Below are 15476 nucleotides of genomic sequence, written 5' to 3'. Positions count from 1 at the left end.
CCCTAATATCTCAACTGCACTTTAGCGTTGGTGATGAAAACAAACCTTCAGGTCTAAGAGGAGAAGATGAGTGCCTTGGGCTCAGCGTGCAGTGGGGTAGCAAGGTCTCCTGTGGCAGAGCGGCGAGAGACGGGGGAGAAGGGGCTCGTGTTGGTACAGCTTTGGGTGCAGAGGAAGCTCGCTGTCTCTCTGGTTCAAGCACCGTCCCCTGTTCAGAGCCCAAATGACTGAGCTCTTGCTGTGGTGATTAATCCCATTGACTTCACAGAACCTTTTTGAGAAGGAGACCTGCAGAATTTGTCCCATAATTAGTAAATCACTTCTGTGCACTGCGTTCCCCTGAGCAGCATCAAAGTGGGGGATAATCAGGTATGACTAGGACGCAGAAGAAAAACGCACGTTTGATTTCAGCCGTCTAATCAAGCGGAGTCTGCTCCCTCCTGCAGGCAGTGTTTCCCGGTTCGTGCAGGAGGGCCGGGGAAGAGGGGGGAACTTTATCTGCTTAAACACCAACCAGGCAGGAGAAGCTGGGGAGACAGAAAAAATTTTAACGAGCCAGAGACCTTTCCTGATCTCTTCATTCTTCTGCCCTCCCCACTTTGTTGCTCTACCCGCAGATCTTCTGCGTGACTTCATGTTTGCAATCCTGGCAGCCTCGGGACTCCTGATGGCTAGGTTTGCTTGCAGAGCTGCCCTTACTGCATATCTCTGTCTTCATGACTTAAAAGCTAATGTGACCCTTGTAGTTGCAGAACCATAAATCCAGGTTTGTACTTGGCCCGCGTGGTGTGTTTCTCTGATACGCGCCAGGGACTCTAAGGGAAGCAGAGATTCTTGCGTGATACAGTCTTCAAAATGAAGTGGCCCTTAAAGTTATGCTTTCAAACTTAAACACTTGTGTGAATTATTACTCTGAGTCTTTTTTCCGGCATTTGGAGTTTTCAGGTCTTTATGACACTGAGGCAAATGGAAGGACATTGCATAATTTTGTTTTCCACGTATTTTGAGAGTCTTTCTGCATTTTTGCATGAAGTGGTTAGTTCAGATGTAATTTTGATTCCTACTGCAGGGTTACCCGAGGGTAACCCAATAGTGATTTGTACCTTAAAATCTTGCAGTCTGGCTTAAAAATCTTGAAAAGTCCGGTTGTGTTCATTTACCTTTCTGGATCTCTCAGTCTAAAATTGGTTTACCAGAGAAATAAATTCCGCAGTTCTCATGTTAATCTGAGGGATCTCCAAGCCAAGTATTTTGAACCCACAAAATATATATATTATAAATATTTTATAAGACAAAATTGAAAGTAGTGGGGATGCTAAAAAGTTCTTTGAACGTGTATGTAAAAGTTTGCATGCAAAATCCTAAAAGCTCTCATTGTCACTGTGAGGTTACTAGGGTTTAATTTTCTATTTTTTTAAAGATAGGATGTGTTACCCTAGTTGCATTATCTCACTTTGCTGGGAATGTAAACGCATTTGTGACATGTTGGAAGCTCTAATGCTGTTGGTAACAGAACTAGAGGCTCCCAGCTCTCATGTTTTAGCTTGAACCCACAAGACTGGTATAATATCAAGATTATGAGAGGCTTCGGATGTGAGTGCCAAGATGCTGGAAATCCTGGAAATGTATCTTGTTTAGAAATAGTCATCCATGATTTCCTAGAGTTGTTCTTTACAATAGGCTTAAAAAAAAAGCCATTACGAGGCATGTCAGTACAAAGACTGTCCCTTCAGAATTTAGCTGCTGCTGTTGTTTTTCTGTGGCCACCTTTGTGTCCCTTTCATTAGTGCTCAGGTCCTCCAGAAATGGCAAGATTCTGCCCATGCGTCTCTGATGGCAGAATAATGAGACGCTTTTAGTCAAATAGCTCAAATTGTTAACATGGGCATCTAAATAGTCCTCATTAGGGTTATAATATTAACACACTGAGACCAGTGGAGTCAGTCTCTCTGAGTAACTGCTTCAGGTTGTTTTCAGACTGAAAGATAGTGTTTTGTAGGTTCAAAATTTGGAAAGGCGTTTTTTTTGCATCTGTGAGGCAGACTGGCAATGTATCTCTTTTGATCTAACCTCTGTAGGTCATCGTAGATTAGATGTCACAGCAAGGTCATTCCCTAATTGACTACAACATCAAAAGAGAGGTGCGTGACATTAGATAAAGAATAAGCTCAAGGAGACAAGTGGTTTCTGAAGATGCAAAGTTTTAACTCTGCGCATAACTGGGTGAGCTAAGAAAGGAGCTAGAAACCACCTGAGATAATCCAGATGACCTTGAGCATGTCACGTGACAGTTTTGCCTCATTCTTCATTATGAGAACTGGCCAATAAAGGTAATGAAATAAATGAAACGATAAGTAGAGCTGACCTCCCAGGAGGGGAAGAACCAAATTTGCTGCTACTAAACTGAACATTCCTGAGGAAATTAATTGCACATCTCTCTTCTGCATGACCGCTGAGATCCTCACGCTGCATATGATCATTTCGGGGGAAATACAGCTCCTGAAATGATGTTGCTGGCAGGGACCACAGTCACCTGAGTGTGAAAGAGAGCAGTAATTGTTTGTTTTTTCCTGAGTGACAAAGGCTAGATTTGTTTTCCCCATTAAAGAATTTGAGCATCAACCTGGAGGTGTCTCTATGCACCTTCCCTGCTGGAAAGCAGGGAAGATGAGACTTAAGATGCATGAAATTGAAATAGCGAACCCTGCGCTGGACTGAGAGTGTACGAGCTTCTACACGCGCTGCCAGCCAGATGTGAGTAATGCAGACGTTTCCTCTTTGGACGGGTATGAAGAGTCGATGCGTTCTTTCTGCGGAGAACAGGAAGGATGATGATGAGTGTTTGCACATCGGCTGAGAAGCCCGTTTTGTAACCCTTTAGTTCCCAGTTCAGCTTCATGCTTGCTGTTGCCAGTTGACGTACCACTAATGCTCCTGGTGTGGTGGGAGAGCTATGCTGCGGGCTGTCTTGTACATCCAGCACCCCTACCACACTCAGCAGAGGAAGCGCGTAGGGTCCTTCCTGTGAACGCAGACAGCCAGGGGGGTATTCTGTGGCAGCTATGGCCAGGTGGAACAACAGTATGTGCTTTTCCAGCTGCAGGGTTGAACTGCATCCCAAAGGCTGGGAAGTTTTATCGGAAGGAGTGTTTCACAACACGTTGGACTGCCGGGCTGGGTCTGCACCGGGCTGAGGTCTGTGCTTAAGAAGAGACTGGCTGCAGCATGGAGAGGGAGTGACTTCAGCTGTTAGAATAAAGAACATCCAGAGAAGCTAAAGGTTGAATGTCTTTGGAGGAGGAAGCAAAACCTGCTTCCTGAGGTCATCCAAGCACGATAAATCCACACAATCTTCTAAGAGGGATTTCTTACTTGGCTAATGCAGCAGAAGTTGAGCTGGGGATCTCCAGCGCCTGGGAAGTATGAGCTGGTGTAGCTTGGAGTTAGTTCTGTGATAGACTCAAGCATGTTCTAGATTGCTAGGTCTGTCTTTGGTGTCCTATAGAGGTTATTGTTAGGAGCAGTAAACATCCCTACTGCATAGGGCTGGGGGTGGTTCCGAATCAAAAGGCTGCTTCTGATTCTTCGGTTGGTTTTCACATCCTATAACTGTCTCATCTGACCAGGCTGCAGCTTGTTGGTTGATGTTTCAGAAAGCTTGAATCAGTGGTGCTGGCATAGTAGCATAGAGCTTAGCCAATCCCCATCACTCTGCATCCTGAATTGCAGAAGAAAATGCATTGTTTTCTCCATAAGAGATAGTGCATTTCAGGACAGAACAAAACAGCCCATTCCTGACAGTCCTCAGTTTAGCTGTTTTACCCACTAGGTGTGGAGAAAAGTTATAAAAATAATTTCGGTCAGTAGTCATTGATGGAGTTTCTCTTAGTGTTTCTGTACAAAATAGACTCAAGAGGAAAGATCTTCATGCACTTAGAATATGTTTTCTGATAATGTTTTGGTTTTGAAGCATTTTTTCAAAAGAAACTTATAAAAATGAGGAAGACCTCACATATGAGTCTTTTGTGTGTGAAGACCTGTGCAAAGGAGCTACACAGGTCATCCCACATCTTGTCACTGGGTTTGTGCACCATCTTCCGCATGACTTTGATGGAGCTTCTGCTCTCTGTTTTCCAGGCAGAACCCCGATGTGCAGCTGCAGTTACAACAGAGACCACCTCACCACCACAGTCCAACTTCTTCCTTGACATCCCTGGGATCTTTGACTTTGCTTCAGTCTCCGCCACCATCCAGGCTGTCCCCTTCCCAGCATCAGCAACCTCTGACTCCAAGCCAGGGAGACCCTGGTGTTCTGCCACGGACCCAGCAGCCATTCTTGTCAAACCAAGTCCATCAGGGAGATTTGTACCGGCTATGCCAGCCCTTCCTAGGCCCACAGCAGCAGCAAGGCGATTCCTATTCAGTAATGTCCCGGGCTCAGCAGATACCTTCCCCATATCAGCAGATGCAAGTAGATCCTTTTGCCATAGTTTCCAGAGCCCAGCAGATGGTGGAAATCCTTTCCGAAGAGAACCGGTCTTTACGACAGGAGCTGGATGGGTGTTATGAGAAGGTAGCCCGGCTGCAGAAGGTGGGTGTTTTTGGATATCAGGCACTCTCCTGTGTCTGATATCATCCATAATTCAATCATCTAATCTGCAACTGTTACATTCCTTGCTTAAGGGATTGATTATCTACTTTAGAGTCTTTTATATGCAGATTGATTAGCCTGTATCCTGTCCCTTTGGGCAGCAGCTTAACTTTGTCAGAAGATAGAATCAAAGCCTTCAGTTTTATTCTAACAGCTTATTGACCATGCTCAAAAGAGCATCCTTATCAACTGTCTGGAAGAAGCTGACTGCTCGGCTTGCTTGGTTAAATTAAAGCTAGTGTTCTTATGTCCAGGATAGCAGTAGGCTTCTTTTTCCCATCAGTCTAAAAGACTTCAGAGGCTGCAGGAAGGGCCTGTTTGGAATGACATGAGACCATAGTCACTCAAGGACACAACAGGGGACATTGCTGTAAAACTGGTTGGCAGGAGAGTGTGCCCGACGAGTACTGCTGCTATGGCTACATTAAAGACATTTGGACTGCAGGACTAAAACTAGCACTTCTTTTGTCACTCCCTCAGCACCAGACAACTTTCATGAAAACTTAGTATCTTGTTTTGGATTGAGCTATTTGCCACGTTGGCTTTATAAAACAAGTAGACTAAGTGATGCTAAAACATTTTTTAAAAAAATCCCAGTGAGACCCATCATTAATGTGCATGTGTAGAGTATTTTTATTGCAGCCTCATAGACATAACTTCTTGGTGACCAATGGTTTAATGTTGTGCAGCAGGTCAGCTTTGCTTTTGCCTTGCAGCTGTGGAAAGGCTGATACCACTTGCAATTTAGGACTTTGTGGGCCTTGCTGTGCTCTTTGCACTGAACAGTTTCTAGGGCCATAAAAACGTGTGTCTGCTTATAACACTTGTTTGAGTTCAGGTGACCAGTGTGGGTTTCCACACTCATTATTCCCCATGTTACCTCTTTCCAGGGACATGTGTTCATTTTGTTGGTTTTTGGGTTTTTTTTTTTTGGAAGGTTCCTGGCCAGGAAATGCTTTAGAGAAATGTTTGACAGCTTCCTGATAATGAAAGAAGGATAAAAATGCACTCCTTCCACCCCCCTGTTGATTACTTGCTGTAGACAGTGCTGATGGGGTTTGCTGTTACGTGGATCCATACTTCCACAGCAGTGCAAAACCATGCCTAGTAAGGAGAGGTAGAAGTGAATCTCCTTCTGCTCTGGGTGATCAGAGAAGCTTTACACTGAAGGCTAGAAGGAAGGATAAAACATATTTTACTGCAAATGTTTCCCTCCGCCCATCTAGTAAATTGAATATTTAAAAGCACAACTAAGTTGTAGAAGTGTAAAGATTGAACGTAAGGAGGTTTTATTGTGAATTTTGGACCATAACAATTACAGATCTGCTGAGTTCATCAGTAATGCAGGACTGCTGCTAGCATTTTTTTTAGCATAGTTTTGTCTGCCTTTCTTGTTTTATTTTACTTACTCAACTTGATATTGCATTAGCTATTTATATAAACACTTTTTGCCCAAATTAACAGTAATGCCAAACTGCCCCAGTCTTAGGAAAAAAAAAAAAAGATTACATTTGCACTTCTTCATTTTTCTATATCTATGCTCTGATCATATTGGGGAAACAGAGCTAGAGCTTGGAAGGAGAGTCCAGATCTTCGTTTCGGCCAGTGGTATTCTTTATACAGAAGGATCCATCACAGACCTGAGACTGTTATTTTACTTAATGTATAGGTGTAGGTTCTTTCAATAAAGAAAACTTGAGAGAAAGTAATCTCCTTTCTGAGACTGACTGAAAAGAATTGTTAGTGATAAAATAGTTAAGTGCTTATTTTCACTCCCACTGCAGCTGGAAACAGAGATTCAGCAAGTTTCAGAGGCGTACAAAAACCTGGAAAAGTCATCCTCTAAGCGGGACGCCCTGGAAAAGGCCATGAGAAACAAGCTGGAAGGAGAAATTCGTAGGCTTCATGATTTCAACAGGGATCTAAGAGGTGAATGAAGTAAAACTTGTGTTCTTCAATGTTGTTGTGTTTTTATTGTTGTACTTACTTGGCAGGACAGTGTTTTGCTGCAGAATTCACTGTGTCTGTTGACACAGCTGGAATATGACAGGGTACTCAGGTATGTTCAGTAGTCTGAGATTTTAAGCGCTTGCTGGGAGTATGGAAAAGACAGGTTAGGAGAGTGCTGTAGTCTCTCATTTCCAGCCTGTTTCTCATTGAGAAGAAACATGTGATAAGCTGAATACCATAAACCAGATGCAAGCCTGGAATTCTTTCTTATATCCTAGACGCAATTTGTACAATTTGTTCAGTTTATACAAATGGAAAGACGTTTTGCTGACTGCCTAATCCCACACCAGGCATGTTCACTTTATTTCCTGTCCAGTGACCCTTTTGCGCTGACGTACAAACTGCAGACTGTCTGTTCTTCCTGAAGGTCTTGTCATTCCTTATCAATGTAGGCATCTGGCTTTTTGGATCTCCCTTCCTTTTCCAGAGTGGGATGTTATTAGTGTCTGGCTCTTGCTAAGAGGCTGAGGCAGTACAACGGCTGGCAGTGGAGAGTGATGTTGAATGGTATTTGACCTTATCGTGGGTAAAAGTTTAAGCATTAGTTTGAAAGGTGAAAAACATCTGCAGTTTGAGGTATTTAAAGGTGTACAATCAGTCTTTTAAACAGTAAGTTTAATTTTTTTTATGAAAGCCTTCTGATTGTCCTACATGTCATCTGCTCTCACTGCCCCATGTCTCTTACTAAGACTGTGTTCCCAGAAATTGTTTTGCATCCAAGCCGTAAGGCCGTACAATGCCCATTGCTATCGAGAAGGACAGTACACAAAGGCCTGCCTTAAGTAATCTTATTTGTAATAAAACACAGCATAAACATTTCATTCTTATTTTCATAGACTGATACAAATTTCTAACAGCCTGCAGCAGCAGAACTGTTAAGCTCTCCTTAGGGTTTTACACTTTTCCCTAAAGTCAAGTAATTGGACAACAATGATTTAATCTTCTAACTATTAAGATTTAGCAGAGAATTATAAGGGAATCTTTTAACTGCATGGTAAGATTTATTTGGGTAGAAAAAATAAGGTGTCTTAACGTTTGTAAAAATAGAAGAAATAAACTTGTTATGTGTTACAATTGGCTAAAGTAATTTCTTTGGAACTTTATTTAACCTGTTTTGTCTCATTGAGAATATTTTCTCAAGGACATAACTAGAAACATTTCAGAAGTGAGTGACAGCTTTTTACTTTTGGCTGTGTATAATTAGGAGATCTGTTCCCCTTCCTTGCATTAGAAGTGTCCTGAGCAGATGTGACTTAACACTTGAAAGTTTTAAATTATTTAGTGTTCCTTTTCTTGAAAAATTTTGCAGAACGTATGGAGACAGCCAATAAGCAGCTTGCGGAGAAGGAATTTGAGGGGTCTGAAGACAATCGGAAAACCATCTCTCAACTCTTTGCACAAAGTGAGTTACGTAATCATTATGGGTCAGTAGAAATGCTCTGGCCATCTTGGGAAGAGTAACGATGCAGCAGCTTAGCATAGTTCAGATCTGTCAATTTTCAACTAGGACAGAAGTCAGGGCAGTGACAGTCCAAAACTGGCAGTGGAGAAAGGAGGAGGCATTCGAGAACTCCTTTTCTGTCAGTATGTAAAGTCCATCTGATGGCATTTCTTAGAGATTTTGGAGGAAATGTGGTTTGCAGTTAAACTGTAAAATTAGTGTACAGGACATTTTGTCCACCTATTTTGCCCCCTGAAAGCTTTGGAATTAAACCTTTGCAGGCTGACAGGAGGCCTGGCATCAGCTGAGGCCATTGGGACTGGAACCTGGTAGGTCTTCTATCTCCCTCTTCTTTAATTTGCCACTGCCCTATCCAGTTCAGCAAAAATAAAGGGGATGAACATTGCCTGCAGTATTCTGGGCTGGGTAAGGGTCATGAATTCTGTCCACAGCAGTGGATCTATCACAAGGCAAACCAAAATGACAGATGTGAAATACTGCTTTTCCTTTGTACTGAAATGTCTTGAGGCCAACGGCGGCGAGCCAACTTTTCTCTCGTCCGATAGTGTACTCCACCCTTCTGACAATGCTCACTTTTCTCCAATTCTTATATAAAAAGGTAATGCAATAAAATTGCAAAATAGAGTTTTTCTGTGGTGTAACATGCACTGCTTATACTCTGACAAATGCTGGTGTCCCTCTCTTGTGTTGTCTTTAGCTTATTCTTTGTGGCTTACGTTGCAAGCAGATGGCTGTCAGGGTGTGATTCAAAACTCCTGGTGGTAGTGGGAAGTCTATGAGTTTAGTCTCTCATTGAAACCGGTTGGGTGGACTCTGAGGTTCATAGGTTCACCCAGAGAGGTGGGAAGGTCAAAGCTGTGAGGCCTCACATTCAATTTCTCCTTTTGGATGAACATGGAGACCATAGTGCTACATTTCATTGGTCCCAGCATTTCTAGGGGTGCTGCAGGCACTTGTCAAGCGAAGCAGTACTCATTTGGGGAAAAGTCTGGAGCAAAACCTCCAAAAGCCTCGCTGCAAGGACTTACAGATTACTGAACAGACTGCTGGCACTGATTGATACCTGCTGGAGTAATGCCACCCTGTCTCATCTCTGCCCATTTTCTGCAATTCATTTTAGCATGCTGACACTGTCAGCAGCTCATTTCTTGGGTGGAGGAGAAAGACTGGCATGGGAGAGATGGGGAAAAGAATAGGCAGGTGGTGGCATTAGCCTTTGTCCTTGTGTCTTATGTCACAGGCTGGCTCTGAGGTGCAGTCAGGGTTTGCTCTGCAGAGTTCTGGGCGCTGTTGGCGGACAGGTTTGTTTTGCAACCTGTGTGTGGGCTGCATTGATTCCCCAGCAGAAGGGAATCTTTAGCTACTCCGTGTTGCTAAAGCTTTGCTCCTGGCTCCCTGCTGGCAGAAGAAAGGGAATAATTGTGGTCCTGTAAATATAGTTATGCACATGCTTGCACAAATGGGCCTGTGTGCTCTATATGCAGTCTGTCCTAACACCCAGGATCTAGTTCCTGTTTTTCAAGCCTTCCACTCCTTGTCCTCATTCCTTTGTCGTGGGATATTGGTTTCTGGAATGCAGTTTCTCTGGTGTCATCAGTGCTGGGTGTAGATCACTCCAGGGAGTATTCTGTGGTTATGTATGCAGCAAGTGTGTTAATGTTATCATTGTAGCTGGTTGGCTTGAACTGGGAATGACAACATACACAGAGGACATCAGCTCTGTGTTGTGGCTTTGCTTTACACCCCTGTGTGATAATTCCTCCAGTCCCCAATTATTTTATCCTATTTATTTTTTTATGAAGGCAGTTGCCCTAAAACACGCAGCATAGCAACTACCACTAGATCCAGCTCTTTCTGGACAGCAGCAGAAAAGGACCAGCTGCCTTGCTTGGGGTGGCTTTAAAAAGCATCAGACATGAATGCGCAGTGCTGGGCAAAAGGCTTTCTTGAACTGCAGGTCTGATGTGAGCAGCGACAGAGCAGATACATGTGCCTCAGTTCTGGCCCAGGGGTTTGTTTTGGAGGGCAGTAGAGGAAGACTGAGGAGTTCTCATTGCTCACTTGTTTTCTGACTCCTCTGATGGTACTGCCAGCAAAGTGGGACAACTGGGTGTTACTTCGAGAAGGAGGACAGCTGCCCCAGGCAGAACAGCATTACCTGTTTGTGGGGTCAGTGTGGGAAAAAAAAGGAGCACAAGTTTTTCAGGCACAGAAGTCTGCCATCTCCTCTTCCCAGCCTGGAATATTAAAATTACCCAGTTTGTTTTCCACCCCTGAAAACTCAGAGGTAAAGAGGTGCCAAGTTTCACTAATCATCTGCATAGTGAGAGCAAATTACCTAACTGTACTGACTGATGCACCTTCTATTCCTTCTCGCTAGCATTGTGGCACATTGTTGCTTGAAGGTACCATGCTTGTTTTTCAGGGTTACAAGTCCTTCTCTTCCTTGAAAGCCATGTACTTTTTTTTTCTCCCCTTAGCACTAGATTTGCATTCTCTCTCTTGTGAGAAGCTCCGGTATAATCTTTCCTTCACCTCTAAAGTGAAAGACTCCTGAAAGCCGGGTAGGGACGAGTGCTGTCCATTGATAACTCTCACTTCATTTTGATAGACAAAGAAACACAGCGGGAAAAAGAAAAACTGGAAATAGAACTGGCTGCTGCACGCTCCACCAACGAGGACCAACGAAGACACATCGAGATCAGAGACCAGGCCTTGAACAATGCTCAGGCTAAGGTGGTGAAACTGGAGGAGGAGGTAAGGATGCTGGGAGAGAGAAATTAGGGTAGCCTGTGTTCCAGTAAAAGCGTCTGTGAGAATGAGTTTGTCTTGTGCAAATTATAAGGAAATCTGCTTGCTCCAAAGCTGTTTATATCAGCTTAGCTTTGTGTTGGTTAGCTAAACCACTGAACTGTGCACAGATAGGCCACAAATCTGTATTTCCTTGGAAGTGCTTTCGTCTAAGCAGCCACGTTTCCTTTTCTTTTTGTTTCAACTGATAAAAGTGGGCTGGAACTGAAATCCCAGCCCTGGCAGCCTCCTGAACTTGGCAGCAATTTGTATCTGGATGGACTTTTAACTAATATCAAATGAATGCAGCTTGTCCCCTTGCCAGGTGTTCCGCTTACACCAGGTTATCGTGGTGCACAGCACGGATCACTGTATGTGCCCAGCATTCATAATAAGCTGGGCATGACCCTGGTTGTTTTCTGTCCCTTTCCTTCCAAGAGGGGATAATGCATCTGAGCTGGTTAGCTGGGCAGCTTTCACAGCAGTTTCTTTTGTAGCGTTGTCCCTGCCACTCGCACATGGCTCTCACCTCACTGCCCTTCTGCGTCATAGTGTCCGTCCTCTTTCCTCCCGCCTACTCCTTTCCATTCAATGGCTCCATTTCCCAATCCAAGCCTCTGCTTCCTTTCCTCCTACTCTTCCTCCATAGAGAGCCTCTGAAGGAAATCTCATGACCAAGCACACTTCCTCCACTGCAGATTTGTTCTCTCCTTGAATTCTGCCATCTTCCTGCCTCCTAGCACTCACCATCACCCTCAATTGAACGCTGTGCCTATATCCACCTGCATCTTGCTGTCTTCAGAGACATTCCTCAAACCCTCCCCTTGTCTGCTTCTAGTTCTTTCTCTGCTCAAGAGAGGAGGAATGATCAAATACAAAGTGAATATCCTCCTATCTTGTCTTGCCTGCCTTCCTCCTCTCCCAGGTACAGAGGTAACTGCCTTAATTTTAGCCTGCTCTTCTCTAAGCTCTGCATTTGCTTCAGTAGCCCTTCACCTGAACCTTCCTGTGTTTCTTTCCCTGGTGTCTTTAATTTTTGCTCCCTGCAGTATCCTTCTTTTACTCTCTTCAGCTTCTTGGAAGCACTCTCTTAATCTCTCCCCTCCTGGATCTGCTCTGCTCATTCAGGATGCTGTTGCAGGGTTACCTGCCATCATACCTTATTAGCCTTTCTCCCCAGTGCTCTACCTCACTTTCCTTTCTTCCACCACATCAAATTCGGGCAGTTCCTCTTTGCTTTCCAGGCCCCTCATTGTTTACCCAGCCCTGTTTGTCTCCTCCCCTTGTTGCCGAAAGGATGTCTTCTACCTTTGCCCTTCTCAAATTCCAGCCACCCCTTCCTCTCCACCCCAAACAAACACTTCTCTGCTTTCTTCCAGACTGTCCTCACCTTCACTGCAAACACTGGCAAGGCTGCTTTGCAGCATCCCTTGCTGTGATGCTCACAACATGGTTGGCAGGGGCTAGACCACAGAGCCTACTGCCGTTCATGCTCACCCAGAGGCTGCCTACGTGGCCAGCCCTGCGCGTGTGTTTCCGTCTGTTGTCTCCAGTCCCAGACTCGGGCTGTGAGCTTTCAGGGCAGGGAGCTTTCATTTGTACAGCACTTAGCATCACCAGGCTGTGACCGTCACCGGGGAACCAGGTTCTGTGCAACACAAATTATAATAATAAAAAAAGAAGAACAGAGTCTGCGGAATGCTTAAATGTCACTGGCCACTTTCAGACTTGCACGCAGTTGACAAGTCCATTGATTTCAGTAAAATTGCAGCATCTCCTGGCAAGGCTGACTTGCACCTTTGTTGCCCAGGGGGACAGGGAGCATTAGGTTATAGAGTAATTTAAACGTGACATGATTATCTTCGGCCCTAAAACTATTCTGTTATTTGATCCTGCAATGTATTGGAGCTCTTTGGCTTTCATTCAGATTTCAGCATCTTACTACACTAAAATTCTGATGTGTGACTGACTTTTAAGTATCCAGGACATCCTTGTGGCTTCCCTGGAACTGTTCACATGCTTGGAGTCAACGTGTGCAGAGGGGCTGTGGTCAGCTGGGTCCAGCACGCACAGCACTTGGCTAGGTTGAACCTCTGTGCAGGCATTAATATTGGCTCCCTCTCAGTAAAGTTCAAGCCTTTAGGCGTAATAATAATTGTATGTTTTCTTTTCAAAAGACCTCTCTCGTTTTACTAAAGAATTGGGTTCAGTGCTGTTGCAGAGCATTTCTTTCTGCCCGGGTAGAAGAGTAAAACAGGTAAGTAACTCTGGGCTAGATTGCACGATAACTTAAAAAACACACGTATGCTGATCTAGAGGGAGATGCCCTGCACGAGGGCCTGCGGTCATTTGCATCCAACCTTTGCTCGAATCCCAGGGTGCGCAGGAAGTGCCACCCTTCCTGCTGTAGATAAATATGGAAGCGTCTCGGTGAGGGAGCAGGAATTAACTCTGCTTTTTCCTAGAGGTGAGGGGGAATAAGGGGAAACAGAAGGGCTGAAGAGTCACTTTTGCAGGTTTCCCAAATCACTTCTTAATGAAATACTTAGGATTATAAGGCATTTGTTGCCTCATTAGTATTAAATTGTAGGAACCTCTCAAATCCCCAAGCTGTTTGGTAACTTTCCGAAAGACGGCCAAGCAAGCTGTTCAGTGCTCAGGGCACCATTTAGAAGAGACTGTAAATGTCAGCCTGAGTTAGTGACGTTCAGTGACCAAGATATATGACGAATAATTTGTCAATTATTTCTTTTATTCCTGCCAGCTTCATCTGAGTTACTAGTCCCTGTAATTGTCAGGAATTTCCAAACTAGCCCTGCAGAAGAGGGTGGAGTTTCTTACGCTAAGGTTTGGCAGCCACTCTGGCTCAGGGCCTGAGGGGGGTGTGCGTATTTCAGTTGTTACATCCTGTAATGTAAGTTTTTGGCTTTTTTTTTTTTTCCCCCTTCCGTTTTGACTTCCTATTAAGCAGAGTTACCCTGCCTTATATGCACCAGATCCTGTATAAAAAGAACATTTCCGTTCTAATGAGAGCTATAAGCCATATATCACTATAGCTGAATTTAAATTTTGCGTTGGCATCGGAACATCCACATTCTTTTTAAAATCCTTTGCCTGAATTGCCAGTTTGGACAAAACCACCCATCTGTAAAATGTAGATATTTGTCTACTCCTAGGGAGCTTTGAGAATTTATATATATAATTGGATTTTAGCATCCAAGTTAGAAGGAAGGAAGAGATAAAGGGAAGCTAAACGTGGGGGAGAAAGGAATGATCTTGGAGATACAGAAGTATAGTGTGAAGCAGTTGGAAACAAAAGTAGGCATTCATAGAATACTTCCCCTGGTGTGTTAGCAGGGGTGAAATGACTCTTCAAATTTAGAACAAGCTGCCATTAAAGTTTTTGATAGAGTGGAGTTTATTTCTGGAAAGTGCTAAAAAGGGTGACTGATCATGAGTATTTAAAACAAACTTAAATATGCCTATGAACAGAATTCCTCAGTATCTGTTTTATATGTAATATTTAAACTTTACTACTTCTCTACATAAAGATACCCAGTTATGAACCCCTATTTTCACTTCACCATTTTCATTCTTCCCTTTAGTAAATGTTCCACAGTCATGCATAAGTCAACAGCTTATTAAAATTGTTTCTAGTGAAGTATTAGTCTGTGTTTTTTAAAATCAAAACTTCAGATCGTTTTCATTACATGCAAAAATTTGAGATAAATTGAATATATTTGCGGTAAAATGCATGTTGGCTTAAAAACTTATATCACAGTCAGAAATGGTTAGTGATGATGATATTTGCAGATAAAGCAATGAAAAAAATCTCATTTTGGAGCATGGATTGCCATGATGCTCTCAAAGATGTAAACATTTGAATGGCTGTGATGTGCAGCAGGTTTGTAGCTGGTAGATGGTCACAGATGGCTCGTATGTGTAAGCTTTTAAAATAGCCACGTTACCATTATTTAACCAACATCTGCTAGCCTTGAGAGCTACCTTGAGAGCCTTCAGCAAATATAGCAGATGGTTAAACTTCGCTTTGCTCTGGGCCAAAGGCAGAATTGCTGGGTTTACAGAAAGGACCATCCTGACCAGCCTGAGACTTATTGTGAGTCCTTACCAGGCTTGTAATATTGCAGGAGGGAGCTTGATGCCAAATACTTTATCTAACCACAACTGCTGGATGTAGAGGGTACAATTGCTACTCTTTTTACACTTTAAAAAAAAAAAAAAAAAAAAAAAGAAGGAATTTCCAGAACTTTTCTTGAACTTGGTCATTTCTGCTTACCCTGGTTAATTCCTACCATGGAAGACCACACTTCAACTTAAAAAAAGTTTGTGGGTTTTTTTATAGTAGTGTAACTTGTAGTCCTTTGCTCCACCACCTTACAAGCCGCTGTTTTAATGAGTGCTTTAAGCAGACAGCTTTGAAAAATAGTGACTACCACTGAGAAGATATAAATACCTGTTCTTTGCCATCCTCATGCACACACCTTGCGATGGAAGGAGAAGCCAGACACCCTCTTGAATGGGTGCAAACTGGGGCTGGGGGGA

At 43.5% G+C, this 15476-nt stretch overlaps 1 protein-coding gene across 1 annotated transcript in view; it reads left to right on the top strand.

Annotated features, from left to right (window-relative positions):
* AMOT (angiomotin) overlaps positions 1 to 15476 on the top strand; it is a 34738-nt gene that overhangs the window by 4907 nt on the left and 14355 nt on the right. The window contains exons 3-6 of the mRNA XM_010290482.1: positions 4138 to 4591; positions 6436 to 6580; positions 7971 to 8063; positions 10735 to 10880. Coding sequence (XP_010288784.1) covers positions 4138 to 4591; positions 6436 to 6580; positions 7971 to 8063; positions 10735 to 10880 — 838 coding nt within the window. The remainder of the gene's footprint in view (positions 1 to 4137; positions 4592 to 6435; positions 6581 to 7970; positions 8064 to 10734; positions 10881 to 15476) is intronic.

This window comes from Phaethon lepturus, unplaced genomic scaffold, assembly GCF_000687285.1.
Source record: "Phaethon lepturus isolate BGI_N335 unplaced genomic scaffold, ASM68728v1 scaffold23967, whole genome shotgun sequence".
In the NCBI taxonomy this organism is placed as follows: Eukaryota; Metazoa; Chordata; class Aves; order Phaethontiformes; family Phaethontidae; genus Phaethon; species Phaethon lepturus.
Note: the sequence above shows the minus strand (reverse complement) of the source record. Positions and strands in the feature narration are given on the sequence as shown.